General features: G+C 43.6%; 1 protein-coding gene across 1 annotated transcript in view; it reads left to right on the forward strand.

The window, feature by feature from the left end:
* Positions 1-16,869, forward strand: part of SMCHD1 (structural maintenance of chromosomes flexible hinge domain containing 1) — a 3,546,415-nt gene that overhangs the window by 1,301,230 nt on the left and 2,228,316 nt on the right. Inside the window, exon 19 of the mRNA XM_044065561.1 lies at positions 13,439-13,558. Coding sequence (XP_043921496.1) covers positions 13,439-13,558 — 120 coding nt within the window. The remainder of the gene's footprint in view (positions 1-13,438; positions 13,559-16,869) is intronic.

Consider the following 16,869-nt stretch of genomic DNA (forward strand, 5'->3'; position numbering starts at 1 on the left):
AGGTCACATTAAAGGTGGGAAAAGTTTTGAAATGATTTATTTTTGTCTCATTTTTTATATCATAAAAACCTGGCATTTTAGCAGGGGTGTGTACACTTTTTATGTCCACCGTGTCTTTCTTAACCCCCCTCCCAATGCCACATCTCTAAAGTTAGCTGTCAGCAAGGTGGCCTTGGCCGTCAGTGGTTTCTGACAAATGGGTGCTCAGCATTGTTGGCAGGGGGTTCCAGACTGCAATGGAAAAAACTTCTCCCCTGTTCAAAGGGATTCCTCCTCATCCAACTGACTAGACTTTATTCCTTCCTCTTCTTCAGCAACTGCTGGACTCAGGGGTCACAGAACTAGTCATTCCTTCAGAAAGAATAAGAGGTTTCTATCGCATAATTTTCCTGGTCTCCAAAAAAGAGCTGTCATGAAGACTGGTGTTGGACATTTTCTTTCTGAATGTTTGTCATGGTCCACAAATTCAAGATTTTCACTCTGCATTTCAGTGTCCCTGTTGCTGGATCACTGCTTCATGGTGACCTTGGACTTGAAGGATGCATATCATCATATACCCGTTGCCTGTTGCTTCAGGAGATTTCTGAGTTTTGTGCATTGCCCTTCAGACTATCCAGTGCACCTCAAGTGTTTACTAAATGCTTTGTCCTGGTAATGGACTGCTGTCGGAGTCTGGAAACCCACAGTTTTCCTTACATGAATGATCTGCTGATCTCTACATAGTCTGTGTCCATCTGTTCAAATTCACTAGAGGAGGTTTCGGCCCTACTGTCCTAGCTAGGGTGCAAGTTGAACCGCTGGAAGCCATGTCTATCATCCTTGCAAAGACTAGTCTTTCTGGCGTGCTGAATCCGTTCCCACAAGTTTGTGGCCTTTCTTGCAGAAGACAAAATACTGTCTTATCAGTCGATGTTTGTGGAATTCTGCAAGAAGAATGATGCCTTGGCAAGAGAATTCCTAAAAACTCTTGGACTAATGGGTTCCATGATTCTCATGATATCACTGTCCAGTCTTCACAAGAGAAAAATTCATTGATATGTCTGAAATTGTTGGACCCAGCATCTTCATTTCCTGGAATCCCAGTTGCCAGTGCTGCCGTTCATCATTTGGATGCTACAGTGGTGGAGAGATCAGTTTAGTATCAATCTAGGACTGCCTTTCTCCCCACTGGTACCATTGCAGCCTTGGGCAAGGCTTTGAGGACCTGCTCTTCAGATATGTGTGGGGGGGAGTTTGGGGGAAGGTTTGTTGTAAGATAGGAGGGGATAAGGGAGTGAAATTTTGGCCAAATCCATTCGCTAGCAGGTTTATCTCTGTGGGGTCAGTGTGAGTGATAATGTTGGCCACTAGTTGTGCACATGCTTGAGTCCTACCCTTTAGGTTACGTACGTAGCTGTAAAAGGCCTTATGGTTATCCTTGGCTTTACATGCTAAGTTTCTGTCAAATTAGCCCTTGGAGGATTTGACATGTTATCACGTTAGTCTGTTGAGGCTGAGGAAGGTGCTTTTTTATTGTTGGGGCCTTGCCTTAATTTTCTTGGACAGCAACCTTTTGTGTTTATTGTAAAGTTTATTGATGCTGAATGTCTACCATAGCAGATTGTTTTTACTTGGGGCCTTGGCTTTGGTTCTTTCTGGTACGGACAAATTTTTACACTTATGCAAGTGATTATACAGAACTTTGTGTTTATATCACGTTATTGAAAGATGAAAATAGCGAACGCTATTTCATCGGCCCCAAAACATTTAAACATGAAAATATCGAACATTCAGAACAGCAAATTTTTTCCCATGGAAAAAATTTGCTTCTCCGAAACACACACAACACAATTACATCAAACAAACAACAACCATACACATACACTTAAATTTCGACATCTAACGCTACACTAAACTAAACATACCCTACTATCTACCCACTTACCTTAACCCAAACCCTAACCCTAAGGTCCATCATTATCACACACTTACCTAACCCGCACCCTAACCCTAACTCACTTAACCCACCCCTGACCCTAACGTACGAACAATCGCACACTTACCTGAACCCAACATGTAACTTTCCAACACAGCGCTAAGAATAGCGAAGCCACAGAAACTGCCAACTGAATTCTTTCCCGAGGAAAGAATTTGCTGATGTTCTTCGTGTTTCACTGTTGCAGTCATTACAGTTGGGTAATCTGCTGGCAGGTTGCCCTCAGTCAGCCTGAGTAACAAAGTCTTGCGTCCTGCGTCGGTTGCTGTCTCCTCTTCCATGACGTCAGGTCGTCAGGGGTATAAAACATGCAGCCATCGCCATTTTATTCAGTCTTTCTTGCTGCAGCCATCGCCATTATATTCAGTCTTTCTTGCTGCGTGGTGCCCGAAGCAGAAGCAGTTCGCAAGTGCCGGTTGGCCGACTCCTGAAATTTTCGCATTCGAGTTTCAGAACCGAAGTCTTCAAACTAAAGCTAAGTACCCTGTTGGGGAAACTTTTTCTTGCTCCTTACCGATGTCAGTAAAAGTTAATAATTGCATTACTTGTGGGAAGCAAATACCTCATAAGGATTTCATTTGTACTGTATTCCTTGCCTAGGCCCAGATCACGAAGTGCCTTGCTGTCGGTTTTGTGCTAGATTTAACCAATGCACTATTAAGCATCTGTATAGTTTTGCTTCTAAATATTTTGGATCAAGATTTAGCTATCCTGAAATGCCGTCTGTTAGCAGTCCGACTACCGGAGTTCACAAAAAACGCAAAGAAAAAGAGACAGACAGTCGAGGTCCAAAACAGACGACGAAGCTTCTCCTAAGCCAGTCGCCGGTTCGCCGATACTCAGTGAGGTGCTTTTGCAGCCCCTGATGCCCGCTACTTTTGAGTCGCAGGCCTCTACTGAGACACATTCGGAGTCCGGTTTGCCGCGAGATGCTTAGAGTATTGAACCCCCCACGGATGTCTCTCCCTTGGATGGGTCCGGAGCCGCTGAGCAGGCACTGGCTTCTGAGGGTGTTTTCAGGCCTCAACAGTTTTATATAAAATTGACGCCAGCTGCAAAAACAAGGTCAAAAACATCTTCTATCTCTAAAAAACTGATGCATGAGCCACGTGCTCAAGCCCCTATGCCTAAAAAAACAGATGATCAAAAAGGCTGAGGACTTAATTACCTTGATCAGGGGTTCCCAACACCCCCCCCCCCCCCCTGCTAAGAGGCCTAGGCAAGACACTGATTATGAATCTTCAGATCAGGTTTCCATTTCTTCTGATCAGGAATTTTCTGTTCCACCCTATGAGGATTCTGATGCAGAGAAATCCATCCCATCTGCATCCCTTCCTGAGGATTACTCCTTTGGAGAAACTTCGCATACTTTAAGGGAACATTTTCACTAGGAGAGTCAGGACTTTTATGAATCAAAAAAGAGACTTCAGGATTTCCTTCTTCCTCAGCATAGGCCTTGGCTATACACCCTGTACTAGACATTGTGGATGATGTGTTTTCGGAATCAAGCATGGCTCCTGATTCCCTACCTCCGGCTCCTAGTAAGCCAGACAGATATTATAGGGTTCCTGACTCCCACAAATTTCTATTCAAAAATCCTGCTGCTGATCCAGAGACTATTTCTCAGGGTCCCAAGGGTGTAAAGACCTCTTCAGCCAAAAATCCTACCCTCTCTGATAGAGATTCCAGGGTGCTGGATAGATGGGGAAAGAAGGTTTATACATCTGCTACCTTGGCAATCAGAGCCGTAAACTGCCAGTTTCATATGCATAAATATCAACAGCATGATGTTCATCGTGCATACAGCTGCAGTCATTACAGATGGGTTATCCTGCCGTCAAGCAGGTCCTCTGTCAGCCAAATTCCAAAGTCTAGGTCCGGCGTCGGTTGTCTTCGCTTCTTCCCTGACGTCAGTGCGACAGGGGTATAAAAGAGGCAGCCGATGCCATCTTCTCCAGTCTTTTTTGCCGCGCGGTGCCCGAAGCAGAAGCAGTTCGCTAGTGCCGGTCGGCCAGCTCCTGAGATTTATGAAAATATTTCAGCCGAAGTCGTCTTGAAAGCTAAGTACCCCATTGGGGAAACTTTTCTTGCCTCAGACATATGTCAGACAAAGTTAATAATTGCATTTCCTGTGGGAAGCAAATACTGCATAAGGATTTCCACTCTTTCTGTATACCTTGCTTAGGCCCAGACTATGACGTCTCGGCCTGCCGTTTTTGTGCTAGATTCAACAAGCGCACTATTAAGCGCCGGGCGGAGTTCGCCCTTCACTATTTTGGTAAAAAATGTAATTATATTATGTCGTCGGATACTCCAACTCCAGTTTTGAGTAAAAGACGCAAAGATAAGGACCGACATACAAGGTCCGCACCGACTACTGATACCACGCTAAGGCCGACTACCAGTTCTCCGTTTCTCAGTGAGGCGCCTACGCAGCCCCTGAGTACCGATGGCACTACATTACCGGTGACTTCAGTACCCGAGGTCGCAGGCTCCTCGGTCCCCATTTCTACTGCAGATACCGACGCCACTCTTGGCGGGGAAGCTCAGAGTTTAGACAGGCCTGCCATTTCTCAAGATGTCTTCAGGCCTTCCTCCTTTTCTATTAAAGCTTTCACTAAATCTAAAGCAGCCATGAAAACCAAAAAACAGGGACCTCAGACACCCTCTCAAGGCCCCATGCCTAAAAAACAGATGCTCAAAATGGCTGAGGATTTGATTACTCTTATCAGGGGTTCTCAACCCCCCTCTGACAAAAGGCCCAGATTAGAGGAAGACTACCCCTCCTCAGATCAAGCCTCTATTACCTCTGAACATTCTGAGGACCAGGATTATGCCCATTCTCCTTTCGAAGACTCTGATGCAGAGGAGTCTATTCCCTCGGTCTCCCCCCCGAGGACTACTCTTTTGGGGAAACCTTACATACATTGAGGGAACACTTTCACTGGGAAGGCCAAGATTACTCAGATTCCAAGAAAAGACTCAGGGATTTTCTTTTGCTCCCCCAGCTTAGGCCCCTGGCTATCCCTCCAATTTTAGATATATTGGATGATGTGCACACAGAAGCCAGCCTTAATCCAGATTCTTTGCCTCCAGCCCCTGTTAAACCAGACAGGTATTACTGGGTTCCTGATTCTCACCAGTTCCTATACAAAAGCCATACTGCTGACCCAGAAACTATTTCACAGGGTCCCAAGGGAATAAAGGCCTCTACTGCTAAAAACCCATTACCTTCAGAGAGAGATTCCAGAGCTTTAGAAAGGTGGGGGAAAAAGGTGTACACCTCGGCCACTGTAACCATGAGGGCATTAAACTGTCAGTTCCATATGTTAACGTACCATCAGTTTTTGTTATCTCAGTTGAAAAGCAAAGTGACAGAACCAGAACAACCAGATTTCAAAGAGTTGCAGGATTTGTTGCATGGTGCAGAGCAAGTGGGTAAACATACCTTGCAGTGTGGTTTTGATGCTTTAGAGGCCTCATGTAGAGCTGCTGTTACTGGGTCTGTTATACGTAGGCATGCTTGGCTCAAAGAGCAAGCCTTACCAGATCATGTCAAAGCTAAATTATTAGATGCACCTCTTCAAAAAGATGTATTGTTTGGTGTTAAAGCTGAGGAGGTACTAAAGAAAATGGAGGAAAAAGCGAAATCAATGCAAACAGTGAAAGATTTCCTGCAGGTACAACCTCCACGTTTTAGCAGAAACTGGCCTTCAAAAAATTGGTCCTTTCCAGCCATGGACAGACCTCAAAGGGGCAGATACAGACGCCCAAGGGGTAGAGGGCAACCTCAAGGATCTTTCAGAGCCAGACAGTGGCAAGCACCAACTCCAAGAAGTGGAGAAGATAGATCACAGTCATTTAGAAAACAGACACAATGACTTCCCCCTATACCTGCCAAGCAAAGCTTTAATGGCAGCACCTTTGGGCGGAAAACTGACATTATTCTTAAAAAATTGGCATATTGTTACAAAAGACAAATGGATTCTGGACATTATAGACAGAGGCTATAGGTTCCACTTTCACACCCTTCCAAAAATGAGAAGCGTACCAAACCTGCCACAAAATCAAATTTCAGCTCTCATGGACATGAAAGCGATTCAAGAGGTACCTGCAAAAGAGCAAGGTCAAGGGTTTTATTCCAGACTATTCCTGGTACCAAGGAAAGACAAAGATTGGAGACCTATCTTAGACCTATCCATCCTAAACACATATCTACAGGTACCAAAATTCAGGATGCTCACATTACAGCAGCTTCTTCCCATGCTGGGCAAGGTGTCTTGGCTGGTAACATTGGACCTCAAGGAGGCATACCTGTATGTCCCTATCAGACAAGATTGCAGAAGATACCTCAGATTTCTTGCAGGTTCAACCCATTATCAATTCTCTGTATTGCCCTTTGGCTTATCTACTGCACCCAGAGTGTTTACGAAATGCCTGGCATCAGTAATCGCCTTCTGCAGACTACAAGAAATACAAATCTACCCATATGTGGACGACTGCCTGATCCAAGCGGACAGCAAGGACATACTACTGAAACACCTGGCATTTGTAATAAAACTGTTGAACTTTCTGGGATACACAGTCAACAAAAAGAAATCAAAACTAATACCCTCTCAAATTATTTTCCTGGGTGCCAGCTTGAATACAACCACCCAGATGGCCTACCTCACACCAGACAAACAAGGGCAACTGTCTCAAATACTTCAGCAAAATGGCAACCTTCACCAGGCTGACTGCAAGGAAAGTCCTGCAGGCTCTGGGATTCATGGCATCTTGCATCCTACTAATCCCATGTGCATAGCTGCATATGAGGAAACTTCAATGGTACCTAAAAAACTTATGGTCTCAACACAGCCACAGCTTGGAAACAATTATACCACTAATTCCATGCCTTCAAAAGGAATTTTTGTGGTGGGCTCAAGCATGCCGAAGAAACACATCTCTCCCTTTCTGTGTACCTCAAGCAACTCAAATCATCACAACAGAAGCCTCAGACTGCACCTGGGGAGCACACATGACAGATCAGTGCATTCAAGGAAAATGGTCCCAAAAAGAGAAGCACCTACACATCAAAAGGAAATGCTAGCCGTGCAAAATGCTATTATGACCTTCAAAGACCTACTGCATCCAGGCCAGCTATTGATAAGGACAGACAACACCACAGTGACGTGGTACATAAACAAACAGGGGGGAACTCATTCATACCCCCTGTGCAGGCAAGCCATGACCCTATGGAACACAGCACTGGAATTACAAATTCAACTACAGGCACAATTCCTGCCAGGGAAGGAGAACACACTGGCAGACAACCTAAGCAGAAATATGACAGATCCACACGAATGGAAGTTGCATCCTCAAGTTTTCACAAAGATAACTCAGGCATGGGGACAGCCAGACATAGATCTCTTTGCTACCCACAGAAATTACCAGTTGAAAAAATTTTGTTCAAGGACCTATCATCCACAGGCATGGAAAGTGGACGCACTTTCTTTCAATTGGACAACGTTGACAGTCTATGCCTTTCCTCCTCTTCCTCTGCTGCCCAAAGTCCTATTAAGAGCCAGAGCGGAGAGGCTGAAAATGATTCTCATCGCTCCAGACTGGCCAAGACCGCTTCTGAAGAGCCTGACACATTCCCCACCATGGATCCTACCTCTAGTCCCTCTTCTGTTGTCCCAGCACAACTACAACACCCTTCACAGCCAGCTCAAAACCCTAAATCTAGCTGCATGGAGAATTCCTTGATTTCCCAACAGACCCTCCTCTCCAAGGAGGTGCAGGATGTATTCTTGGAGGCCAGAAGACCTTCTACTAGAAAAGCCAACTCCGCCAAATGGAAACGATTTTGTGCCTGGAATCAAGAAAAGGGCCAGAATCCTTGGGTAATAAATTTACCTCAATTTTTACAGTACCTAGCTGAGATGTTAAACAGTGGACTTTCCTTCTCCTCCATCAAAATCCACACTTCAGCCATTTCTGCACAATACAACACAGATCCTCCTTTATTCTCTCATCCTCTCTTAAGGCAGTTCCTCAGAGGGGCAAAGAATATAAAACCCCCAAGGAAACCACCAGTCCCTGCTTGGGACCTCAACTTCGTATTGGAAAAGCTGACCCTTCCTCCTTTCGAGCCAGCTTCTTCAACAGAACTACAATACTTGTCATGGAAAATAGCCTTCCTTCTGGCTATCACCTCAGCACGCAGGGTTTCGGAGCTACAGGCCCTCATGGCTGTGCAACCTTTCATCATTTTCCATCAGGACAGAGTTTCCTTACGAACCAACCCTACCTTTACGCCAAAGGGTAGTATCCAGTGTAGCTTTGAATCAGACTATCCACTTACCTACCTTTTATCCTAACCCACAAAACAAAGGGGAAAGACTACTACATTCCTTGGACATTCACAGACAATTTTGTTATTATTTGGACAGGACAAAGCCATTCAGGAAATCCGAGCAACTCTTTGTGTCCTATGCTACAGGTGCTCAAGGAAAGGCTATTTCCAAACAGACAATCTCAAAATGGATAGCCCACTGCATACACTTTTGTTACTCATTTCATGGAAAAACTGTGCCTACATGCATCAGATCCCACTCCACCAGGGCCACAGCTACCTCTGCAGCTTTCCTCAGGGGGGTCCCTACCAAGGACATCTTGGAAGCAGCCACTTGGAGTTCAGTGCACACTTTCTCCAAGCACCATCACCTTCCACTATACTCTAAATCTAGAGCAGGATTTGCAACAGCAGTCTTGCAGGGCATCCTTGCTCCTCCTAGTTCCACTTAGTGCCTGCCTCCCCTACTTAGCTTTGGGATTCTTTCCATCTGTAATGACTGCAGCTGTATGCACGATGAACATAGTACAGTCTGTACCTACCATAAATGTAGATGTTCGAGTGCTCATACAGCTGCAGTCCAGGTTACCCCCCCTCCGTCCCCTCTTAGGACAGGCCTTATGACAAACACCTTCTCATACAACCTATTGGGGTATTCTTTTATGGTGTATTTGCTTGCAACTAATGTTTTTTGATTATTCTATATTGCATGATTACATAAATTTATGTTTTGCCTTCCTTCTGGGGCCACCTGACATCTAGGGCAAGAAAAACTGAAGAAGATGGCGTCGGCTGCCTGTTTTATACCCCTGTCGCACTGACGTCAGGGAAGAGGCGACGACAACCGACGCAGGACCTAGACTTTGTAATTCGGCCGACCGAGGACCCGCCTGACGGCAGGATAACCCATCTGTAATGACTGCAGCTGTATGAGCACTCGAACATCTACATTTATGGTAGGTACAAAACTGTACTTTATGGGCATACTGAAACAGAAAATGATGTTGGTTTCTGATTGTGTGGAAAATAAAGAGTTACAGGAATTATTGCATTCAGCCGAACAAGTTGGAAAGCATACTTTGCAATGTGGTTTTGATTCCTTGGAGGCCTCTTGCAGGGCCGCAGTTACTGGATCTGTGATTAGAAGGTTTGCCTGGCTCAAGGAGCAAAATCTGCCTGATCATGCTGAAGTTCAATTGTTGGATGCTCCCTTGCAGCATGATACTCTGTTTGGTAATAAGGCAGAAGAGGTTTTAAAGAAAATGGAAGATAAAACTAAATCTATGCAAACTGTAAAAGATTTCTTGCAAGTGCAGCCACCCAGGTGTAGCAGGCACTGGCCTACTAAAAATTGGTCCTTTCCTGTGTCCAACAGAACCACTCAAGGCAATCCAGGCGCTCAAAAGGCTCCAGATACCAATCACAGGGTTCTTACAGGTCAAAGCAATGGGGTGCCTCCACCTCCAAATCTGGAGGAAACAAAGCACAACCCTGTAGTAAGCAGTCTCAATTACTTTCCTCTGCCATCACCAAGCACTTATTTTTAGCAGCCCCCTTGGGGGGGAAATTAGCACTTCATGCTGAAAATTGGCAGTTAATTACCCAGGACAAGTGGGTATTGAACATAGTATCCCAGGGGTACAGATTTAATTTCCATACTTTGCCAATTCCAAATGGATGGCTAGATCTGACACAAAATCAGTGGGCAGAGGCTCAGAAACAAGTTATGTCCCTCATGGATATGGGGGCTGTTCAGCCAGTACCAGGGAAGGAAAAAGGACAAGGTTTTTATTCAAGAATTTTCCTGGTACCCAGAAAAGACCATTATTGGCGTCCAATACTGGACTTATCGATTTTGAACACGTACCTGGACATTCCAAAATTCAAAATGCTGACTTTACAACAGCTACTGCCTGTGCTGGGCAGGAACGCTTGGTTAGTGACTCTAGATTTAAGAGGCATACCTGCATATCCTAATAAGGGAATCATGCAGAAGATACCTCCACTTCAAGGCAGGTTTTTTGCATTACCAATTCTCTGCACTGCCCTTTGGCTTATCTACTGCGCTCAGGGTCTTTACAAAGTGCCTGGGACCAGTAATTGCATTCTGCAGACAAAGAAGCATACACATTTATCCTTATCTGGACGACTGTCTCATTCAAGCAGAGGACAAGAACACTCTTCTTCAACATCTGGCATTTGTAAAAAGGCTTCTAACATGCCTAGGGTACACAATAAATGAAAAGAAATCCCAACTGGTACCCTCTCAAATAATTACATTCCTGGGTGCAAGCTTGAATACAACTGCCCAGATAGCTTACCTTACGCCAGACAAACAAAGGCAACTGACAATATAGAACAAGGGTGAGCGGATTTTGCATTCCTTGGATGTACACAGACAACTAAGATTCTACTTAAACAGGACCAAACCTTTAAGAAAATCTGAGCAACTACTGGTGGCATTTGCTGCAGGATCAGAGGGGAAGGCTATATCAAAGTAGACTATTTCCAAGTGGATAAGCCACTGCATTCGTTTCTGCTATTTGCACCATGGTAAACCTGTGCCCAAGAGGATCAGATCACATTCCACCAGGGTTGCCTCTACTTCAACAGCTTTTCTCAGAGGAGTTCCAACAAAAGACATTCTAGAAGCTGCTACTTGGCGCTCTGTTCATACCTTCACAAAGCGTTATCATTTACCTCTCTTTTCCAAATCCAGGGTAGGCTTTGCCACTGCAGTCCTGCAGGGCCTTATAGCTGCTCTTAATGCTGTTTAGTTCCATCCTCTCATCCATAGCTTTGGGATTCTACCCAAATGTAATGACTGCAACAGTGAATACACTCGAACATCTACATTTATGGTAAGTGCAGACAACTGTACTTTTTTGGCACAGCTTCTTGCTTATTTCTCCTTTTCTTTCCTTTACTGAACACTGTAGTCTGTACCTTGCAGGGTAATTCACCTGCTGTCCTTTCTCTTACTTTCTGTACTCTGTTTTGGAGTTTTTAAAGCATTAACCTGGGAGTTTTCTCAAGTGTTCACTCATCTTACAAGTCCACTCAAAAGTTAAGTGTAATAGATTTGTGAAAGGGCCCTCTGCAATGACTGCATTATTTTGTTTTGTGTGTGTTGTTTGGGAAGTCCTAGTTGTGTCATGCCATCTTTAACTGAACTTTTAAGTAATTTAAATTTCCATTTTTATAATGCTGTCCGCTAGTTCATGCTCTTGCATGTACAGTGGATATAAAAAGTGTGTACACCCCTGTTAAATTACCAGTTTTTTGGGGGTATAAAAATGAGACCACAATAAATCATTTCAAAACTTTTCCCACCTTTAATGTGACCTATAAACCTGTACAATTCAATTGAAAAACAAACAAATCTGCTTGCAGAAAAATATAAAATATAAAAAATGTACAATAAGCTGGTTGCAAAAGTGTGCACACCCTTAAACTAATACTTTGTTGAAGCACCTTTTGATTTAATAACAGCATTCAGTCTTGGGTAGGAGTCTATCAGCATGCACATCTTGACTTGGCAATATTTACCCACTCTTCCTTGCAAAAGTGCTCCAAACCTCTCAGATTGTGCGGGTATCTCTTGTGCACAGCCCTCTTCAGGTCACCCCAGAGATTTTCTATTGGATTTAGGTTTGGGCTCTGGCTGGGCCATTCCAAAACTTTAATTTTCTTCTGGTGAAGCCATTTTTTTGTTGTTTTGGATGTATGCTTGGGTTCATTGTCTTGTTGAAAGGTGAAATTCCTCTTTATCTTCAGCTTTCTAGCTGATGCCTGAAGGTTTTGAGGCAAAAGTGACTGGTATTTGGAGCTGTTCATAATTCCCTCCACCTTGACTAAAGCCCAGTTTCAGCTGAAGAAAAGCAACCCCAAAGCATGAAACTGCCACCACCATGCTTCATCGTGGAGATGGCGTTCTTTTGGTGATGCGAAGTGTTGTTTTTGCGCCAAACATACCTTTTGGAATTGTGGCCATAAAGTTCAACCTTGGTCTCTTCAGACCATAACACGTTTTCCTACATGCGTTTGGGAGACTTGATGTGATCATTTTACAAATTTTAGCCGGGCCTGGATGTTTTTCTGTGCAAGAAAAGGCTTCTGTCTTGCAACCATATGCCATAGTGCAGACATATGAAGAATAGGGGGAGATTGTTGTCACTTGTAGTAGACCACCAGTACTTGCCAGAATTTCCTGCAGCTTCTTCAGTGTTGCTGTAGGTCTCTTGGCAGCCTCCGTAACCAGTTTTCATCTTATCTTTTCATCACTTTTGGAGGGACATCCAGTTCTTTGCAGTGTCATTGTTGTACCATATTTTATCCACTTTTTGATGACTGTCTTCACTGTGTTCCATGGTATATCCAATGCTATGGAAACTTTTTGTACCCTTCTCTTGACTGATGCCTTTCAACAGTAAGATCCCTTTGATGCTTTGTAAGCTCTCTGCGAACCATGGCTTTTGCTGTAGCAGGCAACTGAGTAAATGTCAGGAGAATCGTACTACGACGACAGCTGAACTTTATTTGGGGGTAATCAGAGTCTCTTTAATTGATGGCAGGTGCGTACCCAAAAAGACTGAATGTTGTAATTAAATCAAAAGGTGCTTCAACAAAGTATTAGTTTAAGGGTGTGCACACTTACGCAACCAGCTTATTGTATGTTTTTTATTTTGTATATTTTTCCCTTAACAGATTCATTTTTCAATTGAATTGCACAGGTTACAGGTCACATTAAAGGTGGGAAAGGTTCTGAAATTATTTATTGTAATAAACGGGTTGTGTACACTTTTTATATCCACTGTATATGCATCTGCAGTGTTCAGTGATGGTCAGAACTGGGGATCTTTTGGTATGCAAACACTCTTAATGCATGGACTTTGTATGTGGGCCATAGGTGAAGAGTACACTTTTATCATGAACACATATTTTGAGAAGCTCATGTCACACTTTACAGGAAGGATGTACGCAATGTATGGTTAAACTATCAACTGGTAGGGTGAATTGCACAGATGACGTCTTCTATTAAAGGTAATGCAGCACTGTGGATAAGCAGCACTATTACTGTTTATAAGATGTTTTGATTAATTTCTTTTTTTTGTTGTCTTTCCTAGAAAACATTCATAAACTTGGAAGTTATACCTTAAAGTTACAGGCTGTTTTGAATGAAAGCAGTGCAGATACATATGCTGGAAGAAAGTTACCAAATCTGACTTACAGATTCAATGTTGTAGGTAAGAACTGTTTTTTTTTTTTTTTGTATCAGTGTAACACAGAAGGTAGACTGAGGTCTTGGTAGTTAAAAGTAAATTATTGTATCATTAAGGTGTAAGCTATTTCGTGGCTTGGTATTTGAGATAGGGCTTTTGTCTGTCTTAGTAAGTCTTATGTATCCTTAATCTCATAGGTTCATAGGTTAGTGCTAAGCTAAATGCCCTTGCAAGCCATTATGAGCCTAGCCAATTATCCCTTGTGAGACTCAAACCCTGCACCTTGTGTTTATAAGGCAAACACATTACCCATTAGGCCACCCTCCCAACCCCTCAGATTTTTAAGATCTGATGTCTCTTCTGTTTGTCCTCAACATATGAGGTCATCAGATCTGACTTTATCCAAGGCTGAGGCTCTTCCCCTTACCTATAATTCCACTATAAGCACTAAATTACTACCTCAGATCTCATTTGCTACGGACACAGATATCTTGCTTCAGGCCTTTTGGCTGTCATAAAAGTTTTTTGTACCTTTCTTTGCTTTCTGGGTTGTATTTCCTGTAGTTTTTCTTCTAATATCCTCCCCTATTGTTAAAAAAATTTCTGAGAATTGACTTAGTGTCATTTACTTACTACTGTCTCAGGTAGTTGTAAGGACTGAATACTTAAATTGTATTTAGCCTATTTAGCTTTTGTTACAGTAGTTTTTTTGTAGATGTTGCTACTACTGTTGTTACTTGGAGTTTTTTTCACTTTAGTGCCAGGATGATGGATAAGCCACCCAGCTTCAAAAAAGTGTCTCTCCTGTGGACATAAAACCACTAACCAAGAAAGCCCATTCTAAATGTGTATTTTGTTTAGGGGCTTCATGCCATGACAAGGACTGGCTCTGTATTTGCAGCTTTTGGGAGAAGAGCTCTAATGGATAGATTTAACAAACTTGTACTTAAGGGGCTTCTCCTTGCCAGAACGGGAGAAGTTCTTTCATCCCAGTTGTCGTTGCCATCCTCTTCTTCACCTTTCATCAAAGAAAGACTTGGATAAGAATAATGGGGAGAAGTTCATGGATAAAGAGAGAGAGAGAGGACAAGGACCAGGAGAATGAGAAACACAGAAGAACTCTTCCAGGAACTGTTCCCCAAACTGAGTAGTTCCATCTAGTCCTGCTCCGAAGATTTACAGATTGTTGGATCCATCCTTAGCTCTGGATCCTTTTAGAGTTAGATCTCCTACTTCTCCATTCCTAAGGCTCAGGTTCTTGCCACAACATGTTAGCTTCAGGCTTAAATCATTTTTTATGCAGGAAAGGTCCTTCCAGAGAGTGTGAAGGCTCTTGTCTACAGCTTCATCTTTGAGACTGGTCAGGTTCTCTAGGAATTTTTCCAAGGCTGACAACAGAATGATGAGGTAGTTTTTGGGGATCCTGATCCAGCTTGCGGTTCTCCTGATGCTGACTTCTGTCAGAAAACCATGACGTTCCTTTTCCTCGATCTGATCTTTGGGTTCATGTCACCTGAATCCAAGTAGACCCTGGTGTTTACCCATGTTGTATCCAAAGGACTAGACTTCATTAGCTTTGACTATTTATCACACCCGATTGACATAGAGTGCTTCAGATCTTGATTGGTTTATGAGTCAAGGGGTCAGGACTGGCATTGTGGGGTCAAGGCTGACTCTGAAGCTTTCGGATTCGCCTCTTCATCTTGGTGCTTTGGCTCTTGACAGCTTAACTCCAACGTCATCTTCTGAATTGAGCCAGATGGGTTCTTGGAACTTCCCCTTGTCAGCTTCTTTGGAGCCTAGAGGGACTGTGTCAGGACTTGTCTCAACATCTGCATTTTTTATCTTTGGTAGCGTACTCTCACAGTCGAGGGAGAAGGCTTCCCTTCCTGACTCGAATCTCTCCTTACCCCCCACTGAATTATTTGTGTCCTCACTCCTCTCTTCCTGTCATGTCAGGACAGCTAGGTGCTTGGAGTCTTGAGGCAGTTCAAATTGTGGACTTCCTATGTCCCTCTGAGGTCTTCTTCAGAGTATCCCATTGGGATAGTCCACTGAAAGCATACATGCAAAAGAATATACATGAACTCCTCTCAGGGGACCCTCACAGAAGATATTGATTTCGATGAGGGAGATGGGGTACTCAAGGTCCTCCATTGAAGGTGTCTCCTGTAACAAGATCCTTGAGCTACTTGTACAGAAGGAGGTGAGGGTGATCCGCCAACACTTCCGCCCAGGAAGAGTCTGTATTCCTTTAGGCTTTTAGGACTGGCTCATCTACTACTTGAGTGGTCATTCTTGTTGATGAATTGGTTGACCTGGTTTCGAAGTGCCATGGAGGGAACCAGATGTGGTTGAACTAGTCCTCTGAAAACCTGACAAAGTCCTAGTTTCTCCAAAAGTTAGGTGCTTCTGGAGTAAGGGTCCCACTATCTATGATGGTAGCAGTGACCACCAAGAAAGACCTCGCTGATGAGAGCTCTGCTGTCCATCTCTTGAGTCCAAGGCATTGGACAGTTTTGGAAAGCGGACTTGTGCTTCAGCAGCCTTTACTCGGGGAACTGAATTATTTGGCCTGTGTTATACACTTTCAGAGGGACTTGACTAAAAAATTATCCAAGTTACTATCTGGGTCCTTGTCTGCTTAAGATAGGAAATCAGTTGATATGTAGTTAGCCCCCCTTCAGTCCCTGTCAAATCTGTCCATACATCTTATTTCTAATATGGCTGATGGCACTTTGAGAGCATCTTGGCTCATTGATAGCCATTCCCCAGCATCCCTGTATGTGTCTCTGTGGAACATTTTAAGAAGTCTTTTATCAGTGCCCCTCATTACAGATCCACATTGTTTGAGCCTAAAGTTAGAGACGCTAACCATGAGCAAGGCAGTAAAACACCTGGTCTGCCATTAGGATATACTTTTCCTACCCCTCAACGGACTTTCTTTAGAAACCAGAAAGGAGGTAGGAAATTGTCATTCTGAAAGTCTAAAGAATTCATCCCAGATGCTTCTAGTAGTAGACTCCCTCTCCAGAGACAAACTGAGGTGTAATCGTAATGGACATCACCCCTCCATGGCAGAGATGGACTGCAAAATTAAGGCTTTTGGAAGTGCCTTCTCTAATGAGCCTTTTCAGATCCCCTGAATGGTTACCCAACTACTGCACTATGAAGGCAGTCAAGAGGCACTTGTCTCTGCCTGGACAGCCATCACCCAAGACATATAGGTGCACAGAATCATAACAAGGGGTTGTATGATTCCCTTTATTTGGCATTCTCTTTATTCAGGAAAACTTCCCAATGTCCAACCCTCACAAAAGACAGCAGTGACACAA

This window comes from Protopterus annectens, chromosome 3.part0 (assembly GCF_019279795.1).
Source record: "Protopterus annectens isolate FY-2018-M chromosome 3.part0, PAN1.0, whole genome shotgun sequence".
Taxonomy (NCBI): Eukaryota; Metazoa; Chordata; order Ceratodontiformes; family Protopteridae; genus Protopterus; species Protopterus annectens.